The sequence below is a fragment of the Pseudorca crassidens genome, chromosome 6, assembly GCF_039906515.1.
Source record: "Pseudorca crassidens isolate mPseCra1 chromosome 6, mPseCra1.hap1, whole genome shotgun sequence".
Classification (NCBI taxonomy): Eukaryota; Metazoa; Chordata; class Mammalia; order Artiodactyla; family Delphinidae; genus Pseudorca; species Pseudorca crassidens.
In genome coordinates this window covers 72,620,385-72,645,683 of record NC_090301.1, presented here as the reverse complement: position 1 = coordinate 72,645,683, position 25,299 = coordinate 72,620,385, and the positions used below count along the sequence as shown (strand labels likewise).

General features: G+C 38.7%; 1 protein-coding gene across 19 annotated transcripts in view; it reads left to right on the top strand.

Annotated features, from left to right (window-relative positions):
* The window catches only part of PKP4 (plakophilin 4), a 252,134-nt gene that overhangs the window by 64,696 nt on the left and 162,139 nt on the right, over nt 1-25,299 (top strand). For 15 of the 19 annotated variants that reach the window (XM_067741842.1, XM_067741838.1, XM_067741840.1 and 12 more), the window contains one exon: nt 19,020-19,156. The exons of 2 other annotated variants lie outside the window; for them this stretch is intronic. In XM_067741842.1, coding sequence (XP_067597943.1) covers nt 19,025-19,156 — 132 coding nt within the window. In that variant the 5' untranslated portion in view covers nt 19,020-19,024. Of the gene's footprint in view, nt 1-19,015; nt 19,157-19,278; nt 19,376-25,299 lie in introns of those variants that run through there. 2 more of the 19 variants (XM_067741850.1, XM_067741849.1) reach the window with 2 other exon arrangements.

The window sequence follows — 25,299 nt, the reverse complement described above, 5'->3', positions numbered from 1 at the left end:
GCATGTTCCTCGGAATGTTAATAGGTGACCTCAAAATGATTGAGGGTCAGATAAGTGTGAGATACTGAGTTAGATGAGATTAAACAGGTTCATCTACTTTTAAGATTTCTCAGTCTTTAAATCCTCTGCACCACTGCTTCTCAACCTTGAAGGTGTATACAAAACACTGGTGGTCTTATTCACGTGAAGATTGTTTCAGTAGGTGTTGGGTAGGGCCTGAAATTCTGCATTTGTTATAAGTTCTAAAGTGCTGCCAGTGTAGCTGCCCTACAGGTCTCACATTAAATAACAAAGGTTTTTTGGAATCTTCAAGAGGAAGCATGCTCTGTAGCATCTCCCACACTTACTAACCATAGAAACATTGTTTTTGACATATTAGAAGTAGTCCATGGAGCATATTTTGAGAATTTTAAATTGAATCTTTCAAATTACAAATGAATTTGTAATTTAAATAGAAGTCTAATGCAATGCTTCTGAGACATCTGATACAGAACTTGTGGGTTATTTTCAGCTAGAGAGCCTAGTGTAAATCCCAAGACACTGAGAAATCATTTAACTAGTCCATGTAAAAAGAAAAATCACTTATCATGAACTAAATAGGCAGACTCTGCATAAGATATCAGGTTGTTACTAGACTGTATACTTTTTTTTTAAAAGACCTTATAAATGTTATTAAATGCCCAAGTCCTTAATTAAACATTTACTTTGTTTTTATTGCCTCTAGTAATTGATTTATAAATTACCATTTTTCTAAATCCCCATATGTGCTGTGCTAGTGGTTTTAGTAGTCTTTAATCTTTACCACTAGCATTTGATATGAAAAACTAATGATAAAAATAAAAATAAATCCTTTATTGGGCTTCCCTGGTGGCGCAGTGGTTGAGAGTCCACCTGCCGATGCAGGGGACACGGGTTCGTGCCCCGGTCCGGGAGGATCCCACATGCCCATGAGCCATGGCCGCTGAGCCTGCGCGTCCGGAGCCTGTGCTCCGCAACAGGAGAGGCCACAACAGTGAGAGGCCCGCGTACCGAGAAATAAATAAATAAATAAATAAATAAATAAATAAATAAATAAATAAATAAATAAATAAATAAATAAAATAAATAAATCTTTTATTTAAACAGCTTGAGATTTGATATGGCTTGCCGTACCCTTAATTGCATATGATATAAAACAAGAGTCTAGGGAAGTTTTTGAAAAATCTGTTGAACCTAGAGCAAATTTTTACATATAAAAGCTTAATAAAATTAATTAATACATTAGAGGTGGACTTGTTTCCCCACCTGGGTCCTGCTGCTGCACCTGGTATAGTGTGTCCTCATTTATACATACCTACTGAAACCCAGCTTTGAGCACCTGCTTCCTGTATTTGAGCTCTTAGTGCCCCATTTATCTCTAGATGTGTATTTTATTATAGATCTTTATTTACCTTGTCTTTCCTTTTAGACCGTAAATTGGCTTGGAGATCAGGGTCTTATTCATCTTTATATTTTCAGTTATACCTAGTTTATAGTGTGGTACATAGTAAGTGGTAGATCAGTGATGCATTAAATAAACTATATCTTTAGAAGTTAATTCAGCATGTAAAGTTTAATTTTTTAATCTTATACCATTTAAAAATAATGTAAGTTAAATTTTTTTCCCTTTATCCTCATTTTTTGTCTTCATGGTTGTATCAGTTAGTTTTACTTATTCATCATATAACAAGTCATCTGAAATCTCAGTGACTCAAACAACGATTTTTAAATTTCTCACAATTCTAGGTTACTTAGGAGGTTCTGCTGATCTTGCCTGGGTTCACTCAGGTGGCTACAGACAGCTGGTGACTTGGTCAGGGCAGGACTTTCTAACATGGCCTGTCTTACATATTCCAAGGTCTTAGCTGGTATGGCTGGGATCGCTGGGTCTGTGTCTCCATAGCATCTCTTTTTTGTTTCGTTTTAACATCTTTATTGGAGTATAATTGCTTTACAATGTTGTGATAGTGTCTGCTGTATAACAAAGTGAATCAGCTATATATATACATATATCCCCATATCCCCTCCCTCTTGCATCTCCCTTCCACCCTCCCTACCCCACCCCTCTAGGTGGTCACAAAGCACCGAGCTGATCTCCCTGTGCTATGCAGCTGCTTCCCACTAGCTATCTATTTTACATTTTGTAGTATATATATGTCAGTGCTACTCTTTACCTTCATCCCAGCTAACACTTCCCCCTCCCCGGGTCCTCAAGTCCATTCTCTACGTCTGTGTCTTTATTCCTGTCCTTCCCCTAGGTTCATTGGGACCATTTTTTTTTCTTTTTTTAGATTCCATATATATGTATTACCATACGGTATTTGTTTTTCTCTTTCTGACTTACATGACTCTGTATGACAGACTCTAGGTCCATCCATCTCACTACAAATAACTCAATTTCATTTCCTCTTATGCCAAGTAGTATTCCATTGTATATATGTGCCACATCTTCTTTATCCATTCATCTCTTGATGGACACTTAGGTTGTTTCTGTGTCCTGGCTATTGTAAATAGTGCTGCAGTGAACATTGTGGTACATGTCTCGTTCTGAATTACGGTATTCTCAGGGTATATGCCCAGTAGTGGGGTTGCTGGGTGGTATGTTAGTTCTATTTTTAGTTTTTTAGGGAACCTCCATACTGTTCTCCATAGTGGCTGTACCAATTTACATTCCCACCAACAGTGCAAGAGGGTTCCCTTTTTTCCACCCCCTCTCCAGCATTTATTGTTTGTAGATTTTTTGATGATGGCCATTCTGACCAGTGTGAGGCGATACCTCATTGTAGTTTTGATTTTCATTTCTCTAATAATTAGTGATGTTGAGCATCCTTTCATGTGTCTGTTGGCAACCAGTCTGTCTTCTTTGGAGAATTGTCTATTTAGGACTTTGGCCCAGTTTTTGATTGGGTTGTTTGTTTTTTTGATATTGAGCTGCATGAGCTGCTTGTAAATTTTGGAGATTAATCCTTTCTCAGTTGCTTCATTTACAAATATCTTCTGCCATTCTGAGGGTTGTCTTTTCGTCTTGTTTATGGTTTCCTTTGCTGTGCAAAAGCTTTTAAATTTCATTAGGTCCCATTTGTTTATTTTTGTTTTTATTTCCGTCTCTCTAAGAGGTGGGTCAAAAAGGATTTTGCGGGCTTCCCTGGTGGCGCAGTGGTTGAGAGTCCGCCTGCCGATGCAGGGGACACGGGTTCGTGGCCCGGTCCAGGAAGATCCTATATGCCGCGGAGCAGCTGGGCCCGTGAGCCATGGCCACTGAGCCTGCGCGTCCGGAGCCTGTGCTCCGCAACGGGAGAGGCCACAACAGTGAGAGGCACGTGTACCGCAAATTAAAAAAAAAAGGATTTTGCTGTGATTTACGTCATAGAGTGTTCTGCCTATGTTTTCCTCTAAGAGTTTTATAGTATCTGGGCTTACATTTAGGTCTTTAATCCATTTTGAGTTTATTTTTGTGTATGGTGTTAGGAAGTGTTCTAATTTCATTATGTTACGTGTAGCTGTCTAGTTTTCCCGACACCACTTATTGAACAGGCTGTCTTTTCTCCATTGTATATTCTGACATCCTTTATCAAAGATAAGGTGACCATATGTGCTTGGGTTTATCTCTGGGCACTCTATCCTGTTCTATTGATCTGTATTTCTGTTTTTGTGCCAGTACCATACTGTCTTGATTACTGTAGCTTTCTAGTATAGTCTAAAGTCAGGGAGTCTGATTCTTCCAGCTCCGCTTTTGCTTCTCAAGATTGCTTTGGCTATTAGGGGTCTTTTGTGTTTCCATACAAATTGTAAAATTTTTTGTTCCAGCTCTGTGAAAAATGCCATTGGTAGTTTGATAGGGATTGCACTGAATCTGTAGATTGCTTTGGGTAGTATAGTCATTTTAACAATATTGATTCTTCCAATCCAAGAACATGGTATATCTCTCCATCTGTTTGTGTCATATTTGATTTCTTTCATCAGTGTCTTATAGTTTTCTGAGTACAGGTCTTTTACCTCCTTCGGTAGGTTTATTCCTAGATATTCTATTCTTTTTGTTGCAATGGTGAATGGGATTGTTTCCTTAATTTCTCTTTCTGATCTTTCATTGTTAGCGTATAGGAATGCAAGAGATTTCTGTGCATTAATTTTGTATCCTGCAACTTTACCACATTCATTGCTTAGCTCTAGTAGTTTTCTGGTAACATCTTTAGGATTCTCTCTGTATATTATCATGTCATCTGCAAACAGTGACAGTTTTACTTCTTTTCTGATCTGGATTCCTTTTATTTCATTCTGTTCTCTGGTTGCTGTGGCTAAAACTTCCAAAATTATGTTGAATAGTAGCGGTGAGAGTTGGCAAACTTGTCTTGTTCCTGATTTTAGAGGAAATGGTTTCCGTTTTTCACCACTGAGAATGATGTTGACTGTGAGTTTGTCATATATGACCTTTACTATGTTGAGGTAAGTTCCCTCTATGCCTACTTTCTGGAGGGTTTTTATCATAAATGGGTGTTGAATATTATCAAAAGCTTTTTCTGCATTTGTTGAGACAATCATATGGTTTTTATCCTTCAGTTTGTTAATATGGTGTATCATATTGATTGAGTTGTATATATTGAATAATCCTTGCATTCCTGGGTTAAACCCCACTTGACCATGGTGTATGATCCTTTTAATGTGTGGTTGCAATCTGTTTGATAGTATGTTGTTGAGGACTTTTGCATCTATGTTCATCAGTGATATTGGTCTGTAGTTTTCTTTTTTTGTGACGTCTTTGTCTGGTTTTGGTATCAGGGTGACGGTGGGCTCGTAGAATGAGTTTGGGAGTGTTCTTCCCTCTGCTATATTTTGGAAGAGTTCGAGAAGATAGGTGTTAGCTCTTTGATAGAATTCACCTGTGAAACCATCTGGTCCTGGACTTCTGTTTGTTGGAAGATTTTTAATCACAGTTTCAATTTCAGTGCTTGTGATTGGTCTGTTTATATTTTCTATTTCTTCCTAGTTCAGTCTCAGAAGGTTGTGCTCTTCTAAGAATTTGTCCATTTCTTCCAGGTTGTCCACTTTATTGGCATTTTGTTGCTTGTAGTAATCTCTCATGATCCTTTGTATTTCTGCAGTGTCAGTTATTACTTCTCCTGTTTCATTTCCAATTCTATTGATTTGAGTCTCCTCCCTTTTTTTCTTGATGTGTCTGGCTAATGGTTTATCAATTTTGTTTATCTTCTCAAAGAACCAGCTTTTAGTTTTATTGATCTTTGCTATCGTTTCCTTGATTTCTTTTTCATTCATTTCTGATCTGATCTTTATGATTTCTTTCCTTCTGCTAACTTTAGGGTTTTTTTGTTCTTCTTTCCCTAATTGCTTTAGATGTAAGGTTAAGTTGTTTATTTGAGATTTATCTTGAGGTAGGATTGTATTGCTATAAACTTCCCTCTTAGAACTGCTTTTGCTGCATCCCATAGGTTTTGGGTCTTCGTGTTTTCATTGTCATTTGTTTCCAGGTATTTTTTTATTTCGTCTTTGATTTCTTCAGTGATCTCTTGGTTATTTAGTAGCATATTCAACTATATTGTTTAGCTTCCATATGTTTATTTTTTTTTACAGTTTTTTTCCTGTAGTTGATATGGAGTCTTATAGCGCTGTGGTCAGAAAAGATACTTGATTCAATATCAATTTTCTTAAGTTTACCGAGGCTTGATTTGTGACCCAAGATATGATCTCTCCTGGAGAATGTTCAATGAGCACTTGAGAAGAAAGTGTATTCTGTTGTTTTTGGATGGAATGTCCTATAAATATCAATAAAGTCTGTCTGGTCCTGTGTGTCTTTTAAAGCTTGTGTTTCCTTATTTATGTTCATTTTGGATGATCTGTCCATTGGTGAAAGTGGGGTGTTAAAGTCCCCTACTATGATGTATTACTGTCGATTTCCCCTTTTATGGCTGTTAGCATTTGCCTTATGTATTGAGGTGCTCCTGTGTTGAGTGCATAAATATTTACAATTGTTATATCTTCTTCTTGGATTGATCCCTTGATCATTATGTAGTGTCCTTCTTCGTCTCTTGTAATAGTCTTTATTTTAAAGTCTGTTTTGTCTGATATGAGAATTGCTACTCCAGCTTTCTTTTGCTTTCCATTTGTGTGCAGTATCTTTATTCCATTCCCTCACTTTCAGTCTGTATGTGTCCCTAGTTCTGAAGTGGGTCTCTTGTAGACAGTATCTTATACAGGTCTTGTTTTTGTATCCATTTAGCCAGTCTGTATGTTTTGGTGGGAGCACTTAATCCATTTACATTTAAGGTAATTATCAATATGTAGTTCCTATTACTATTTTCTTAATCGTTTTGGATTTCTTATTGTAGGTCTTTTCCTTCTCTTGTGTTTCCTGCCTGGAGAAGTTCCTTTAGCATGTGTTTTTAAGCTGGTTTGGTGGTGCTGAATTCTCTTAGCTTTTGCTTGTCTGTAAAGGTTTTAATTTCTCCACCGAATCTGGATGAGATCCTTGCTGGATAGAGTAACCAAGATTACTCTATGGTTGTAGGTTTTTCCCTTTCATCACTTTAAATATGTCCTGCCACTCCCTTCTGGCTTGTAGAGTTTCTGCTGAAGGATCAGGTGTTACCCTTATGGGGATTCCCTTATATGTTATTTGTTGCTTTTCCCTTGCTGCTTTTAATATTTTTTCTTTGTATTTAATTTTTGATTAATATGTGTCTTGATGTGTTTCTCCTTGGGTTTATCCTATATGGGACTCTCTGCTTTTCCTGGACTTGATTGACTATTTCCTTTCCCATCTTAGGGAAGTTTTCAACTATAATCTCTTGAAATATTTTCTCAGACCCTTTCTTTTCTTCTTGTGGGATCCCTGTAATTTGAATGTTGATGCGTTTAATGTTGTCCCCGAGGTCTCTGAGACCGTCCTCAATTCTTTTCATTGTTTTTTGTTTATTCTGTTCTGTGGCAGTTATTTCCATTATTTTATCTTCCAGGTCACTTATCCGTTCTTCTGCCTCAGTTATTTTGCTGTTGATTCCTTCTAGAGTATTTTTAATTTCATTTATTGTATTGTTCATCATTGTTTGTTTGCTCTTTAGTTCTTCTAGGTCCTTGTTAAACGTTTCTTGTATTTTCTCCATTCTGTTTCCAAGATTTTGGATCATCTTTACTGTCAGTACTCTGAATTCTTTTTCAGGTAGACTGCCTATTTCCTCTTCATTTGTTTGGTCTGGTGCATTTTTACCTTGCTCCTTTATCTGCTGTGTGTTTCTCTGTCTTCTCATTTTGCTTAACTTACTGTGTTTGGGGTCTTCTTTTCGCAGGCTGCAGGTTGATAGTTCCTGTTTGGTTATCGTTATTATTTTCTGCCCCCAGTGGCTGAGGTTGGTTCAGTGGCTTGTGTAGGCTTCCTGGTAGAGGGAACTGGTGCCTGTGTTCTGGTGGGTCGGGCTGTATCTTGTCCTTCTGATGGGCAGGGCTGCGTCGGGTGGTGTGTTGTGGAGTGTCTGTGGACTTAGTATGACTTAGGCATCCTCTCTGCTAATGGGTGGGGTTGTGTTCCTGTCTTGCTAGTTGTTTGGCATGAGGCATCCAGCTCTGGACCTTGCTGGCCATTGGGTGGAGCTGGGTCTTAGTGTTGAGATGAACATCTCTGCGAGAGAGCTCTTGCTAATTGATATTATGTGGGGCTAGGAGGTTTCTGGTGGTCCAGTGTCCTGGACTTGGCCCTACCACGTCAGTGGCTCAGGCCCGACACCTGGCTGGAGCACCAAGACCCTGCCAGCCACCCAGCTCAGAAGAAAAGGAAGAAAGAAAAAAAAAATGGTAAAAGCAAACCTATACCGGCAAAATCACACAAAGAGGCATACACATACACATTCACAAAAAGAAAAAGGAGAAAAAAAAAAAAATATATATATATATATATTTAAAAACAAAATTGGAAGAGAGCAACCAAAGCAACAAACAAATCCACCAATGATAATAAATACTAAACTAAGATGAACTTAAAACCAGAAACAAATTAGATGCAGAAAGCAAGCCCCAAGTCTACAGTTGCTCCCAAAGTCCACTGCTTCAATTTGGGGAACATTCATTGTCTGTTCAGGTATTCTTCAGATGCAGTGTTTGTCAAGTTGATTGTGGTGTTTTAATCTGCTGCTCCTGAAGCTGCATGGAGAAATTTTCCTTTCTCTTCTTTGTTCGCACAGCTCCTAGAGTTCAGCTTTGGTTTTTGCCCCGCCTCTGCGTGTAGGCAGCCCTCAGGAGTCTGTTCCCTGCCCGGATAGGAGGGGCTTAAAGCAACAGCTGATTAGGGCTCTCTTGCTCACTCAGGCTGGGGAGAGGGAGGGTACGGTAGTCATAATTGGAATGAGGGGCGAGCCTTAGGTAGCAGAGGCCAGCATGACGTTGCAACAGCCTGAGGCATGCCGTGTGTTCTCCCGGAGAAGTTGTTCCTGGATCGTGGGACCCTGGCAGTGGCGTGATGCACAGGCCCCCAGGGGTGTATGTATAGTGACCTGCGCTTGCACACAGGATTCTTGGTGGCAGCGGCCACAGCGTTAGTGGTTCATGCCCGTCTCTGGGGTCTGAGCTGATAGCCGCGGCTCGCGCCCCTCTCTGGAGCTTGTATAAGCGGTGCTCTAACTTCTTTGGGCACACTGGGAAGGAATCCCCTTTCCTCGCGCACCCTGAAACAAAGGTCTCTTGCCTCTCTGGCAGTTCCAGACTTTTTGTCGGACTCCCACATGGCTAGCTGTGGCTCACTATCCCCCTTCAGGCTGTGTTCACGCAGCCAACCCCAGTCCTCTCCCTGGGACCTGACCTCCGAAGCCTGAGCCTCAGCTTCCAGCCCCCGCCCGTCCCGGCAGGTGAGCAGATGAACGTCTCAGGCTGGTGATCCTCTGTGCAGAAATGTCTCCACTTTGCCCTCCTCACCCCTGTTGTTGCACTCTCCTCCGTGGCTCTGAAGATTCCCTCCCGCCCACCCCCGTCTCCGCCAGTGAAGGGGCTTCCTAGTGTGTGGAAACTTTTCCTCCTTTACAGCTCCCTCCCAGAGGTGTGGGTCCTGTCCCTATTCTTTTGTCTCTGTTTATTCTTTTTTCTTTTGCCCTACCCAGGTACGTGGGGATTTTCTTGCTTTTTGGGAAGTCTCAGGTCTTCTGCCAGCGTACAGTAGGTGTTCTGTAGGAGTTGTTCCCCATGTAGATGTTACTTTTGATGTATTTATGGGGCGGAAGGTGATCTCCACGTCTTACTCCTCTGCCATCTTGAAGGTCTCCCATAGCATCTTTTAATCCTGAGCTCTTTCATGGCATAGTGATCTCAAGGTTCCCAAAGAAGCTGCAAATCCTTTTTAAGGTTTAGCCTCAGATGTTGTACAAAATCACTTAGGCCGCATTCTGAGTCATAAGAGGCCATCCCCACATTCAAGGGGCAGGCAGTGGGCTCTGCCTCTTCCTGAGAGGAGCAGCGAAGGCACAGTCCTCTGGAGTTTCTCTGTATGCCTTTCATCCCAGAAAGTTAAATAAGACATTAGTACAGTTTTAGGTGGTTTTTTTGTTTAATTGAGTAATTAATTAATTTATTTTTGGCTGCATTGGGTCTTTATTGCCGTGCGCGAGCTTTCTCTAATTGCGACAAGCAGGGGCTACTCTTCGTTGTGGTGCACGGGCTTCTCGTTGTGGTGGCTTCTCTTGTTTTGGAGTGTGGGCTTCAGTAGTTGTGGCTCACAGGCTGTAGAGCACAGGCTCAGTTGTTGTGGTGCACAGGATTAGTTGCTCCATGGCATGTGGAATCTTCCTGGATCAGGGCTCGAACCCGTGTTGCTTGCATTGGCAGGGGGATTCTTAACCACTCTGCCACCAGGGAAGTCCCAGTTTTACTTTCTTCAGCTCCCCACACCTCTCCTGCTGTTACCATGGGGAGTTTCTTTAGACTTAATCTTCAATTTCCTGAATTATCTGCTTAACACTTGTTTCTTGTGTACTAACCCTTCCCTGATCATATTTATTATTTGGTTGCAGAACTTCCTTTAAAGAATATTGAAGCCACATTTTCTTGGGTCCTGGTATGTCCTAAAATGCCTTTCTTTTCTTCATATTTGAATGATAATTTTCGGTCAGTACTTAGAGGTTATTACTGTATCCACTGTAGTTGATAAGAGGTCTGATGCCAAACTGATTCTCATTCCTTTGTAAGCAGTTTATTTTTCCTCCATGTTAACATTTACAGTCTTGTCTTTATCCTTGGAATGTAGAAGTTTCAATGCATTGGTTCTAGATGTAGTCTGTTTCATTCATTTTATTCACTTATTGGTCCATTTAAATATTAGTTTTCACCTCTGAGAAATTTTCATTTCTTACTTCTTTTAGTATTTATTCTCCTTTTTTCTCTCTTCCTAGTACTCTTGGTAAATAAACGTAACTTCTGCATCTAGTCTCTAGTCTCCAAACTGTTCTTTTATCTTTTTCATCTTTTTCTTTCTCTCTCTCTCTCTCTTTTTTTTGGGTGGGGGGATGGGGAGTGGGGTGCTCAGATAGAATTATTTACATCACTCTTATGAAATCCTCTTTTTACGGAAATTCATTTTGCTGTTCATTTCATTGATTGAGATTTTTGTCTTTATCCTGTGTCTTCTTTTCAAGGTCTCTGGCTGTTTCTCTTTCACATGCACAGTACAGTTTTCAATTTTAACACTAAGGATGTTAGTCTACCTATTCCACTTTAGTTTTTCTGTTTAGGGAATCTGTCCCTTCTGGGTATCAGTGCTGACTGACGCCCTGCTCTGTCTGGATCCCTCCTTCTTTGCCTGTGGCAACTGGTAGAGCATGTCCAGGGCAGGGGCCGACTGACCACCTAGTGGCATTGTCTCTCTCCCTTTGATCATCTGATCGTGGCCCAGGCCTAAGAGCCTCCAGTACTGTGATCCACCGACTCTGAGCTACCTCACCAACTGCTCCAGCCTCTCAAGCAGGCTTTTTTTCTCTTTTGCGTTTTGGTTTCTTACGGTTATTTTGCCATAGGTCTGCAGCCATTATTTTTCTAGTATGTTGGCACATCAATGGCATTTTTTGAATCTCTAGACTGGCTAATTTTCTTATCTTAAAAAAGAGAAAATGCCTTTTCTGTTATTTCATGGCGTCGTGAGTTGGAAAAGAGCGGAAATGTATGGTCATGGGAAATGTATGGTCTCCATCCAGTCATCCCCCCTCAGAGTTAATTATGTTCTTACCCTGTTGGTTATCCCCATCCTGTCTCTTTTACACCCTTTAACATGCCAGACATCTATATGCTACAAAGGATCCCCAATCCTAAAAAAACTGAACCTGTATTATTTTACAAAAGGATTTCCTCTTTTGCTCCCTGTAAGAAATGTTTTTTGGAAAGGTTGAAAATACCAGAGTGCAGTCTGTGTTTATGCCACATAGAATTTTTAGTTTTTATTAACAGTTTTGCAGGATTTACCTGTCATGACAGGAACCTTGTCAGCACTCCAGCTGACTCCAAGGGGCACCGCTCACACCGCACACAGTGTGAGAGGCCGCCTCGAGGTGTGAGCCGTGCTATTATTAACCATGCGTTTCATTTTCAGAAAGTACTGTTGAATAGTATACAGGGTTGAGGGCATTCTGTTTTGTAATGTGAGCCCCCTTTTATTGAAATGAATTCCAGACATTTATGAACCATGAAATTATATTTAGTGTAGCTTTATAACCAGAAGTAATTCAGTTCTCTTAAAAATGGATAATCTTTAGTATTTAAGCTATTAAACACTATTGTATTCTGTTTATAAATATGCTGAATTATTCTGTTTATAAATTATATCTAATAAGAATTTATCATATGCTCATTCCACTATATTAATATTTTTACTTTTTCACAAAAAAACTGGGAGAGTGAATAAAATATATATATAATTATAAAAATTCAAAAGATACACATCCGTTAATGACTGCCCACGCCATGCCAGCACCCCAAAAGTTCTTCATGCATCCTTGTGATATCACAGCCTCTTCTTTTCCCCAAAGAGGTAACCATTCCTCTGACTTTGGTGATAACCATTTCCTTGGTACCAATGCATGCATCCCTAATAAACATAGTTTTATCTTGCCTATTTTTTAAACTTTACATAAGCAGAATTCTACTGTTTGTTTCTTTTGTGACTTGCTTCTTTTATTCAACATTATGCTTGTGAGAGTCACTCTTGTTACACAGCTGTCGTTCATTTGTTTTATTGCTATAGGTGAAATACATTGCATGAGTATACCACAATGTATTTATTCATTCCACTGTTCATTGTCATTTGGGTTACTTGCAATTCATGGCTTTCATGAAGAGTGCTGCCATGACCGTACTTATATGTCTCTCCAGGTGTTTGTGTGCAAAAGTATCTCTATATAATCCGGAATGGAATTACTGGGCTGTGTAATATATGTTATCAGCAGCTCAACTAGATAAATGCCAAAATGCGTTCCAAGGTTATGGTTCCCATTTACACACTCATCAGTAGCCTGTGATTTTTACCATTGTTCCACATCTTTGCCAAAATTTGATATTGATAAAATGTATTGCCATTTTTGTGGTTTTGTATTGATATCTCATTGTAGTATGAACTTGTGTTTTTCTAATTACTAAAGAGGTTGAGCAACTCACTATTGGCCGTCTAGATTTTCTCTTTTCTGAAAGACCTATTCATCTCTTTTGCTTATTTTTGTGTGAGGTTGTCGTGCATTGATCTTTTGATTGTAATAATAAATCCATAAGTCAAAATAATTAACCGCTATATCTAATCCATTCTCTCGAATTACTCTGCTGTTTGGCATATAGCTCCCTTCTAAATGAATTCTTGCCAGGAAATTGAAATCTTTTGGATGAACTGTTTGATTAGAAGTTCAGTATGTAACTGTCTCTAGGCTTCCTAAACAGTTGCAGATTTTTGTAATGCTTCTTATTTCCAAGATATTTTTAAACTATAACTGTGAAAAGTATCTAGTATTCTTTTTAGAATTCTAGAATAGACTCCATATGGTACTGAAGGTGTTTTACTTTTGAGGCATATTCCTAATTCCCAGTACTTCATTCTTTTCTTCTGTAATATCTGTTCCAGTTTCATTATAAGTAAAGCAAAGAAACTTATCTTTGCTACATATGATACTCAGTAATTTTTTAAAATTTTTACTCATAATATTTTGTTCATCTAATGCTTATTTAACAAACTTTTATTCTATATTATTAATATATTGCTTTGAATCAAATTTAAATATTTGTGCTTATTTTCTGTCCTTTATTAGTCTTAATTTGTTCTTAGACATCTTTATTTTATCCTACCAATTTTGAAATGGTTGTTATCAATCATCATAACATTTTCTGAGTGTTCAAAATGAAGTTATGAGATGTGTGTTATACTCCAGATTACTAATGCAAAAGAGTAGGAAAAAAATACAGTCTAATTTATTTCACTGGATAAGACAAAATAAAGTATACTTATTATACTTTGACCAAAAATTATCTGTTAGTAAAATGAGTAAGTAGAGGAAGATCCAGTATCTAGTTGATCTTCTATCTCAGAAATTTAGTGAAGATGATTTTGTGGATTAGTGTTATCTGTGGTAAAAGGGATTGTAGTTATTGAGTCTTAGGTTATACCTATATATTACATCCACAGCCTGCAAAGAAAGCCTTAGATAATCACACTAGAATGTATGTGGCCTGCATCCTTGAGCAGAAGAATTTCTTGTTAATTTGTAAGAGTTCACTGTAAGACACACACACACACAATATTATGCTAACAGTTTCACACAAAAGCTTATTTGTGTTCAATAAATGTAGCAGTGAAAACACATAACCGTTCATAGTCAGCTTTCCAAAAGGGGTTTCACAAGGTTCAATAGAATGGTAAAAATAGAGACCTGAGCAAAGAGGAAATTTAGTAATGAAAGGCTGGGATAAAATGGGAACACAGTTGTAAGAGTTGGTTACAGACTCCTGAGCTTTTTGTGCAGCTGAACAGAAACAGTCAGCACTAAGATTTCCAGTGCCCATCACTCCCTCAGGAAAACACAGCGTCCTGGCCTTCAGGTGCCTTTTTACACAGAGGTGTGTTATGGTAGACGACATTCTGAAAACCCCTGAGGAGCATTCACATCAATTCAGAATGTAGATGTTGTCATATCCTAGTGTCAGCCTCAAGATTCAGAGAACTTTGTTTCCTGATTCTAACACACACCCAGTGCAGGATGCCTCCTGTACCATCCCTGCTACTTGATCATCTGAACTGTGATCAAAGACCTCTTGTGATGGGGAATTGTACCACCTTTGGGGTTATCAGTTTTTGAAATTATGGACATTTGACTCTTCACTCCAAAAGGAAAGACCTCATGAGCTTGCCCTCATGGCTCCAATCTTTAGTTTTATAATGTAATATTAATATATAAATATAATAAAATATAACTATTAGCCAAATTTGCTTCAGAGTATAAAGACAGTAGTAAATTAGGTTAATGCAAGTTTGTTACAACACCATTAGTTTTTGGTCTAGCTTTTGGGACCGAAAAGTCTAACTTTACTTGCACTTGGCAGTCCTGAAGAGGTTTATAGACCTTTTGCTTGTCTGCATGGTCCTTCTCGTCTTCAGGTCACACTTTCTCTTCCTGTTTCATCTGCTGTGCCTCCTGTGTTCTCGGCTAAGCTTTGAGCTCATTGTCCTTGTTCGTGCTCCTGAAGTCCTTTCCTCATCCTTTCATCCTCTCTTGAATGGATGCACTTGTGTTCGTTCCTGTTAATGTGCCACCCATAACTGGACATGTCCCAAGGCACCTGAAGAAAAGGTGTACACTCACTTGTCCCCTTCTTCCTATCACTTTAAATGCTGATATCAATACAGCATAGCATCACCTTGGCTTTGCAGCAGCCTTGTTTCACTCATGGTTCACTCATTCTGCTCTTGAGTCTGAAGTGCCTAAATCTTCTCCCCTGTGTGCTGCTGAGCTAAACTAAATGCAAATCCCTACGTTTATCCCTGGTGTTTTTCTCTCATTAGAGGCAGCTCATCACTGCAGTGTAGCAGTGGTTTTTGTATTTGAATTTCATCACCTGGTAAATACAGTATTCCTACTCACTGAAGAATTTGAACATGCCTTGTATATTATTATTTACATTATGGCTAAAGTTTTTGGTCAGGGCTGGGCCAAGATCAGAGCTCTCTGGCATTACATTAGAAACCTCTGTAGGTTGGTATATTTTGTTCAGCTATTTACAGATTGTCAGAGTCAGCAGTTGACCTTGTGCCAGCCCCATTTCTATGCTGATTATACCGTAGGGGACTTCTAGCACCATACATGCCTCACCAGAGTCTAGACACACTGCATTTCCACGGTTACACTGCCAAAGAGAAATTAAACCAGCTTAACATGACTTTTCTTTGGCGTGCCCCTTTTTGGTTCTCACAGATCATCTCTTGGACAAAATCCTTGTAAGAATCTCACCCACGATCTATGTCTAGCTCTCTAGTTTGTAACGTGAAGAGAGTCTACTTTCTTCTTTCCAAAAACAGCAATGGCATTTTCCTGCTTCCAGTTTTCTGGCACCTCTTCCATTCTCTGTGATTCTCCAAAGAGCCAGAATGGTTCAGCAACTTATTTGTAAGTTTTCTCAGGTCCCTAAAATGTAATTGCCCAACTCGGGCAAATTGAGATCATTGAGGGAAGCACAGGGCCTAATTTCTCACCCTCTCTTTGCTATATAAGTACCTATTGCTTTTTTTTTTTTCTTTGCTAATGGAGAGAGGTAATAATATTCTGTGACTTTAGTCTTAGCTTGATTCCTTCAACTCCTCAAACTGTTACGAGAACTACAAGTAAGTGAACAGAATACTTGAATAGGTGTATAGCTTGTCAGTATTATGGCATCCCTCCTCTGTCCCATGTTGGTAATGGTATTTGGGGACTGTTCCAGAGATGAGGTGTAGAGAAGTGTCGCGTCCTCAGTCATGCCTGGGTACCCTGGTCATCCTTCTGTATCGCATAGGTGTGATTGCCTGCAATGTCTACTAGTCTTTGAGGAATCTGAGAATAAAAACATCATACCTACCTATGAAAGTCTCCTCTCTTGCTGAATAGTAGTTTCTTGTACAGATTTATAACCTCTTCAACCACCTCTTCCTATCAACTTCAGCATTGTTATTCCATCACTTGTATCTTGCTATACTTTGCCTTGATCTGATTCATATTTTGCTGCCTCAGCTAGATGATGAGCCACTAATGGTCAGTGACCTTGCTTTATGCCTGTATTCCCTTATCACCCTGCATATTACATGGGCAAAGTGGTATTCAGAAAATGCCCATCTGTTGTCATAGATCTGGACAGTCATCAAAAAATAAATAGTATGAAATTAAGTATGGTATACTCACAGTGATGTAATGTAATTACAAAAATATAATTTAGTATCTTTCTTTAAACAGTAAGGATCCTCCTATTTTTAGTAGAGAATAATTACTTCCCCAGTGATGTTTCTGTTTCTCTCTATTTCAAATTCTCTTTGTTCACTGAAATTTTGCTTCTCTTTTTCTTACACATTGGTTATTTCATGGTATTATACTCTTGATATTTTAAATTTTTGTTTCTTGGCATTATTTGTTTCACTGTTGCATAGTAACATTTTTGTTCTTTGCAACCCACCTGCTTATTTTAAGGTGTGTAGTTTTTCAATGGCATAGAGTGCTTTCATATCTTTACTAGCCTTAAATGCAAAGCTAAGATCTTCGTGGGACATTTTTTTCTTCATAGACCTTAAACCTTGTACATAATGAGCACTGGTTGAATACAGTTATTTTATCCAGTTGATGATATTTTAAGTGTACTATTTTATATCTCAACACAACATACATACTAAAAAATAACGATTGCCATAAAGATCATTCCATGGTGTTGTATGAAGAATTAGTAAGCCATTTTTGTAAGTGAGGAAAGGGTGGCTCGTGTTCAAGGCACTTAGGTTTTGATCCTGGAGCCACTTACTCCAAGTCTGAAGGTCCTCCTCTCACTTGTCCTTGAGGAGACTCTCCTCCTTGCAGATGAGGCTGCACCCCCAGCCTTGGGCCCCGCAGAAACGGGTGATAAAGAATTTGCCTGCTAGACAGTAGTTAAGAATCTGCCTGCAATGTAGGGGACACGGGTTTGATCCCTAGTCTGGGAAGATCCCACATGCCGCAGAGCAACTAAGCCCGTGCGCCACAACTGCTGAGCCTGTGCTCTAGAGCCCACGAGCCGCAACTACTGAGCCCATGTGCCACAACTACTGAAGCCCGTGCGCCTGGAGCCTGTGCTCCGCAACAAGAGAAGCCACCGCAATGAGAAGCCCACGCACCGCAATGAAGAGTATCGCCCACTCGCGGCAACTAGAGAAAGCTCGCGTGCAGCAACAAAGACCCAACACAGCCAAAAGTAAATAAATAAAAATAAATAAAAATTGTTTTAAAAAGAATATACCTGCTAGAGCTGGCATGAGAACTCCTCATGGAGAGTCCCATTGGGGGAAAATGCTCAAACTCATCAGACCCATTGTCTATTTCTAATATTGTAGGAATAAAGTAACCACTGGTGGCAACCTGGAACCTAACCCCATCTTCACTAATGTGGAAGTCAGGAGAGTAAAGAATGAGATGGAGGCTCAGGTGATATGTCATCTTCCCCTGTCTTATAGACTATGAGTTTGGAAGTAAACAGCAAGCTGATACTGACATTTGATGGAATGGGAAAAAATCCCCAGATCATCCTACAGAAATGAACATTGTGGAAGTTGATAAGAAATCAAAATCCAACAGTAGAGTCATTTTTAGGAGAAAGCTAAAAGAGGAATGTCAGAAACAGCATTTATGGTCTCAAATGTCCATATACAAGTACACAGGGTAACGCATTGAACAAATAAGGTCTCATGAGCATCATAGCACTTGGTCAGATTTGCCTAATGACTGTAATGAGACATGGAAGAGACAGTCAGTCCTTCATTCATGTATTCAATTATTTGGGAAACATTGAGTATCTATTATTATATGCCAGGCACTAGGCTAGTCTCATGGTATGGTAGACTCTACTCTTGAGGAAACAGGCAGAGAGACTGACAGGTAAACAAGTTATTAAAATATTTACAACATTTTAGGTTACACCTTTTTCACATCTTTTGCAAATTTATACAAAGTCCATATCAGATCAATAAGTTTCCCGGCAAACATACCACTCTTAGTATGTGTTTATCTTAGGAGAGGCACCTCATCTCCTGCCAAGAACCCATTTCATTTGTCACAAGCTATGGTCCTGAAAAATAAATTCTCTTTCAACACCAGCTCCATAGCCATTGTCATCTTTGCATAATCAGATTCCTCTAAGGAAACCAAGCTAGCTATAACACTCCACCAATGTTATCTTTATTGCTGGTTATTAATGCCTTGCATTTCTTTTAAATACAGCAGAATTTTGCTTATTTTCAAGCCTTTCATAAGTTTTAACCCCTTTTTCTTCTGTTGAATAAGCCTCTTCTATAATCATAAAGCATTTGCACGTTCATAGGTGTCTTCCTGTGCGTACACTTCTCTGAAAACTGACCCGTATAGCAATCTAGAGTGTTGTTATTTTGTTCGTGATAAGAAAATCATATTTACTTAATGGTTAACTGTTTAGAAAATTCAGCGATTTTATAGCATCTAACAGCCTTAGTGTCCTCAGTATATTTTTGAGTCCTCTTCCCTAACCCTTTTCACATCATTTTTTGCTATGATGTTGTTTAAGTATTTTCTCAGTGTTTATTATTATCATTCTTATTCTATTGTTATTTTTTAGTATTTGGTAGTACCAGCTATACTTTGGCCCTAGATGTTGCCTTTTAGAAATCAGATAGCCGTATGGTGTTGTGATCATGGTGTGTAGAATCTGTAGTAGTTCCTAGGAACCATCTGCAAACGCTCAGCCCCTGCCTGTTCCTGCCCAGGAGCGGAGGAGAAAGTGTTAACCCTTTGCCTGCTTGATTGCAGGAGGAATGCCAGCTCCTGAGCAGGCCTCATTGGTGGAGGAGGGGCAACCACAGACCCGCCAGGAAGCTGCCCCCACTGGCCCAGGCATGGAACCCGAGACCACAGCCACCACTATTCTAGCTTCCGTGAAGGAGCAGGTACATCCTCTGATTTTAGACTTTGCAATTAATTATTTCTTCAATGCCTTTAAAAATTAATCTTTCGATGTGTTTTCAATTTGTCTAACGTCCTTGACGCCTTCACGTTTTCTAATTATAAGGTGTTTACATCCCTGAATACATTGGGATGACTGGCAGGTAGAGCCGCTCCAGGTGCCAGTCAGAATCGGAACATGCAGGATACTTGTGCGTCTGCAAGTAAGGACAATATCGGTGGTCATCGGTGTCTCTTGTCTCGCTCACCTTGCAGAGTGTGTGCATGCACGCCAAGCTTCATAAAGCGTGTTTCACATCACTGACTTTTCTGTCAGGACTCTGGCAACTTGAGGCGTGTGATATCCTTAGATCTGTTGAACGTTTTAACATAGGTATTACATAGGGTTGTCTCAGTGATTTTTGGATAAAAGGCTCTATTTGTTGTGTTTGTCTGAATCAGAGTATACTCATTTTGTGAGCTAATGTTCTAAAACTTGTCACACTGTGCCAGTTTGCTTAAATGTCCTGTTTATGTTGATTTTTTTAAAGGCACTTAATACTATTTATCCTTCAAACCCAAGTAGCCTTCTAAATTAGATTTTTATCTGGCGGGCTTAGAGAAATTGGGATTACTGGTTTTAATTGTTTAAGATTTAAAAGCTTAATAAGGTGAGTGTAGATGTAAAGCTCCAGGGAGACTTTTCTGCCCCCTCCCTCAGAAAACAAACAAGCAGACAAAAAGTGCCCTCCGTGAGGGTTATTTTGTTGGTGATAATCTAATAGTAAAATCCTCTTTTTAGATCTTATGATTAAGGGACTGGTCTTTTTTTCTCAAGAGATACAAGCTAGATGTTGAATATAGGCTGGAATTATTTTTTGAAAAATCAGTATCAGCAGCTCAAATGAGTAATGATGACAAAGAATGAAGGCATGTTGAAAACTTCATTATTTTACTGTTTGCTGTAACTTAAAGCTGAGTATTGTATGAAAGATTGCTCTAGAACTAGGAGATGTGTCAGCCATTAGAGCTGTACTTTCAAGAAAAAAATGATTTCACAACTTACCCTAGTAGCAAGCTGTCAAAATATTTTTTCATTCCTCACAGAAATTTGAAGTTTTTAAACATTTCACAAACTAGGAATTTGAGAAGACACAAGAAAATTAGAGTCAGTACTGTTTCTGTTTTCCACTAAACTATAGATTATCTAAGCTTCTGTCACCTTTAGGGAGGAAAAAAGGACTCTTTTCTCATAGTTGTTGAGATCTGACCCAAGGAGCTATAAAATGAAACAGCTCTGATTTATTTGCGGCTCTTAGCTTGTTCTGCGTTTTGGTGAAACATGATGGTAAATTTATCAAAATGCCCAGAACTAACTTCAGACCAGAAACTGTGTTCAGTAGGCATAGCAACAGGAACTTTTGTGTTTGTACCTTGAAACCAGATAATCCTGCATGTTGAAGAAAATTGGAAACCTATCATGATTTTTGCCCTGTAATTCCTTGACGGCCTCAGATGACTTCAAAATTTTATCTTTTGGCAAAGAATAGAATTCTGAATGGATGTTTTGTGGGAGAAAGCAAAAGGGGTTCTGGTTTCTCGAGGTAACCAAAAAAAAATACAGATATTTGTTAGAATTATCGTATGTCTCCCACTTTATTTAGTTAGTGGGAAGAGATACTCATCTATTCTTGTTCTAAGAATTTGAGTCCATTAATATACATTTACAGTTTTCATTCTTAATTTCTTTTAAGATTGTCAGTGTTCATTACTCAGTGCTTTAATCATTCAACCCAAGACACCATATCTATCTCTTGTTCCAAGATATTTGCCTGATTTTAAATAGCTAACTCTAGTTCCCATAGGATTTTTGTGGTACCAGGCAAGATACTCTAATTTCTCCATAGTAAAAATTTCTTAGACTTTCCTGAAATATGTCACTCATTTTTGTCTGTCAAATGAGACAGAGCACAGAAAAGTTAGCTAGGAATAAGAAAGTTAACTACTATTTACCTTATATATTTGATTTTAAAATACTAGTCAGAATATCAGTTCTTAGTTGCATTAGACTCAAATGATAGTTAATTTTAGATTATGTCCTTGGTCATGTTTTGTATCAAAAGAGCAGTATTCTTGGGTGGGATGTGTAATTATAGGAGAAAAAAAAGGGTGCCTCATTTTCATAGCCATGAGGTGATAGGATCAGCTCTGCTGATCTCAAGGAACAGACCTTGTTTGGTGGCAGCCATCTATCAGGAAGGATGTTTCGTTCGGGTACAGAGACCCCTTTAGTGCAAGGGGGGATGTGGCTGGGTTCCCATCATGGCTCTACTACTTATTGTGTGATCTTGAGAAAATTATTAACCTCTCTGTGCCTCAGTTTCTCATCTATAAAATGAGGATAATAATAGTTATTGAAAACATTAAATTAACCTGTGCAAAATTTTTATACTGCCTGACACTTAGTAAATGCTCATAGTAAAGCCTAATATTACTATTATCGTCATCTCTGCATAAGAAGAAAATGCCCTCCTTAAGAGAAGCTGGTGGTTTTACTTTTAAATATGTATCTATAGGGATTGAGTGACACTTCTTTCAGGATACTGATATGAAGACAAAAACTTTCTGAATATTTAGCCATGTTTATGTTGCGACAGTGTTTACTTCTGCATGACATTAAACTTTCCAAACTTCACCATACTGGTCTCACCAGTTAAAACAGCTTTATGTATTTATTATAAGAAATGGAGCATGTGAAAATAAATTTTATAAACATGCTGATGTAGTACAACCCAAACATAATGTCAAGACACTTGGTTAAAGAAGTGGAAAGTAATATATTTCAACATGCAACTGAATTTTGAGAGGAGGAGTCTGTGTTCTTCTTGTAAATTATATCAAGCCACTAAAATACTTCACATGAATTCCCCCTGGGTAATTCATTGTAAGTAGTAGGGAAAGGAAGTGACCAGTAGCAGTCTTGTTAACAAATCATTAGTCTGTTAATATCTGAAATTGGATTTAGGATGTCATAGGAACAATGAAATCTTCCTGTACTGGGCCACACTTTCCCTAGGATCCTCCCGTGCCGGAAGCTGTTCCTTATTTCTTGACAAAATGCTGAGATTCATATTCTCTCTCTTTTATGAAGCGATGACCTTTCACATTGATGTCAGTCACATAGATGCATACATGTGCAGTTATAGAAAAAGTCCTTGGTCTTTTGCAGATAGAAAGAAGGAACCTACTTCTGTTCAAGTGCTACCTCTTTCATGAAGCCATGTTCACCCCAGCCTGAAGTCAACTCTCTCCTGATCTTCTTTAGCACTTTATACCACGGCTGTGACTCTTATCATATGCTCCTTTGGATGATATAATAAAAACCTACCTAAGGATAGAGCTGTGTTTTATATGTTGCTTCACACACATGTTACAGGCCACTCCTCGCCTGGGCCCTTGAATATACTAGAGCTGCAATAAATGATTGTTCAAGGAAGGAGTAGATAAATAATGCTGACTATCATATCACTTTGTCACCAACTGGCTGTTTTGTGAGGATAATGGAATCTGTTGCCACATTCATAGAAACATTACTAAGCAAGAGAATCTCACAGACAGCACTTAGAAAACTAGTTACCCAGCTGTACATTCTTGTCTTTAAGACAATTTGAATTGCACTATATCCTATTGATTTAGAAATTAAATCTGATCTCTACATGGAGCAAACAAAAATTTTATTTCATATGGATGGTCAAATAATGGCATAGGTGTTTTGTAAATATGAAATAAATTTATATTCCATCTTCTATCTGTCCAACTTAGTTGAAAATTAAGTGTAGGGAAGGAAAGGATGTGGTTTGTCTCGGTGATGTCACAAAATATCCACCGGCCTCATGTATACCAGCTAATCACAGAAGAAATGCCTTTCAGTTAAGGATTGTACTTTAAGAGAAATAAAAAGCCCATGGGAAAAACAAAGTAATGTGATCCTTGGACTCGAACATAAAGTTACAGGAAGTATGTTGAACTTAAGCTACCAGTTGGTTGCTGGCTGTAATCAGGATCATCATTTGGCAGCTTCTACTGTTCAGCTCAACTCCTAATGAAAATCCGGGAGTCCAAGATGAATATAGATGGTGGAAACACATTTTTTTGTATCCTGATAGTTTTCAGGCTACCTTGAGAATAATCTAGTGCCTAGCTTAACATCTTGTAAAAGAAATATGGCCAAATGTGGTGCCCTCAGAGAGCCTTGCCTCCTCTTGTGAAAACCTTAGACTAAAGTGATTGATTTGTCCTTGAAATGGACAGCACGCCTTTGGATACAGAGGAATTGGAATTTGATAAGACATTGACTTATCCAGAAATTCGCTGCCACCCCCTGCAACTTAGATGTGTCAGCGTGCTAACTTCACAGGCTCAAGGAAGCAGTGAGCCAAGGGCCCCGAGCAGGCTATTACTATCAATTGGGAAAGTATATAGTAGTCTTATAATTAATAGAACGTCATCCTGGATTGTAGAAACACTCTAAAAGACCATATGGCCAATCCTGGATAGGGTTAAATACTTTTCATAGCTCTATAAAGGTGCAAGTTGATTTACATTCTATAAAATCACACATGTAATATTTATTACACTCTTTCATCTTCTGTTGTAAAGTTTCTTGAATAATTGAGACCCCTATTTGAACTTGGCCTTACTCCCTAGGTGCTCTAACTTCCATTGTTCTCCCACAAACCACACCCTCTTATTTTTGGTTTATGATTTAAGAAGTTTGGAATCCAGATTTAAGATTGAGGCCAATCCAGGTAGCATGAAATGGTAAGCAAAGAATAGATTTGGTAAAACATTGCTAATTTTACTCTTACTCTGGTGAAGTCCTAAATTAGATTCTGTGTGTAGTTCTTTTGTTACCTTTGATGAGTGAAAATTGCACTGTTCTTCACTTGTGAGTCTTTCAAAGAGAATACCACCTCTCAAGATAGTATCTGACTTTGTGAAAATTACAATTCTACCTTCAGTGTGTCCCTATTAGTTTAAGTGATATTTAAATATTACAGAGTGAAATGAGTCATTAGAGATCCTTAATTTTTGAAGATAAAAAAGGAAATTTGGAGCCCAACTGTGTCCTACTGATATTACTTCATTTTTACGTGGATATGTTAGCTTCAGTAATTACACACCCTTTCCTGTATGGCAGAATGCCCAGAACTGAACAGATTCCAGTACAATTATTTACTTTATTTCTCTGAAACCGAAACAGCTCAACTGTTGTACACCTGCCTTTGCAACTTCCTTTTATTTGGCCCCTAAGCTTATTTACAATGAAATAGTTCTCCCTGACACACCTCAACCACATGCAGAAGACAGAATTTTTACTTCAGCTGTAAACAAGCACAGTTTGTAGCTTAGCTAAAAGCACTGTACTGTAAGTACAATTCCTGAAGCTTCACGTTTTTCCTTTTAGTAACTTAGTAATTTTTCCTCTTGGTAACTGAATTATCCTGGCAATTGTAATTATTGTGTAATGCATAGGGAAGTCTTCTGTGCCTGAACTGCGTCATCAAACACAAGGTAAGATTGGATCTTTTCTTAGTGACTTCTGTGGGATCATCAAATTTCACAGCTTTACCTCTTTAATATTATGGAAATCAGGTTCAAAATGAGGTCAAGTGGTAGAGGTCTTGTGACAGTCTTTGACCTGGATTCAAGAATTCTTAACACTGATGCTTGGTTCTCAAGAGATCAGTCCTTTTAAGTTGCATGTGACATGGTCAAAATTTAACGTTTCTCTTCCATGTGTTAATGATGTGTAGCGTATCCCGCGCTTCAAGTATCTCTGTGGTTAAACAATACAAAAGAGTATAGCCAACAGATTTATTCAGTATTTGAGTGTACAAAAAAAAAAAAATAGTCCTTAGATTGCCAAGTTAGCTAACAACAAGCATGTACACTTTTACATCTGCTCATGTTTTCCAGTAGTCTGATGAATGATCAACTGGACTTGTGAGCACAGTTCCCAGGCTTACATGTCCCAGGCATACATTTTGAATACCTGAGTTTTTGTTCTGTTTGATTCCACTGGAGACATCTTTTTAGGTGTATTGACACCGTAGGTGGTTTGTTTTATTTTACTTTGTTTTTCTTG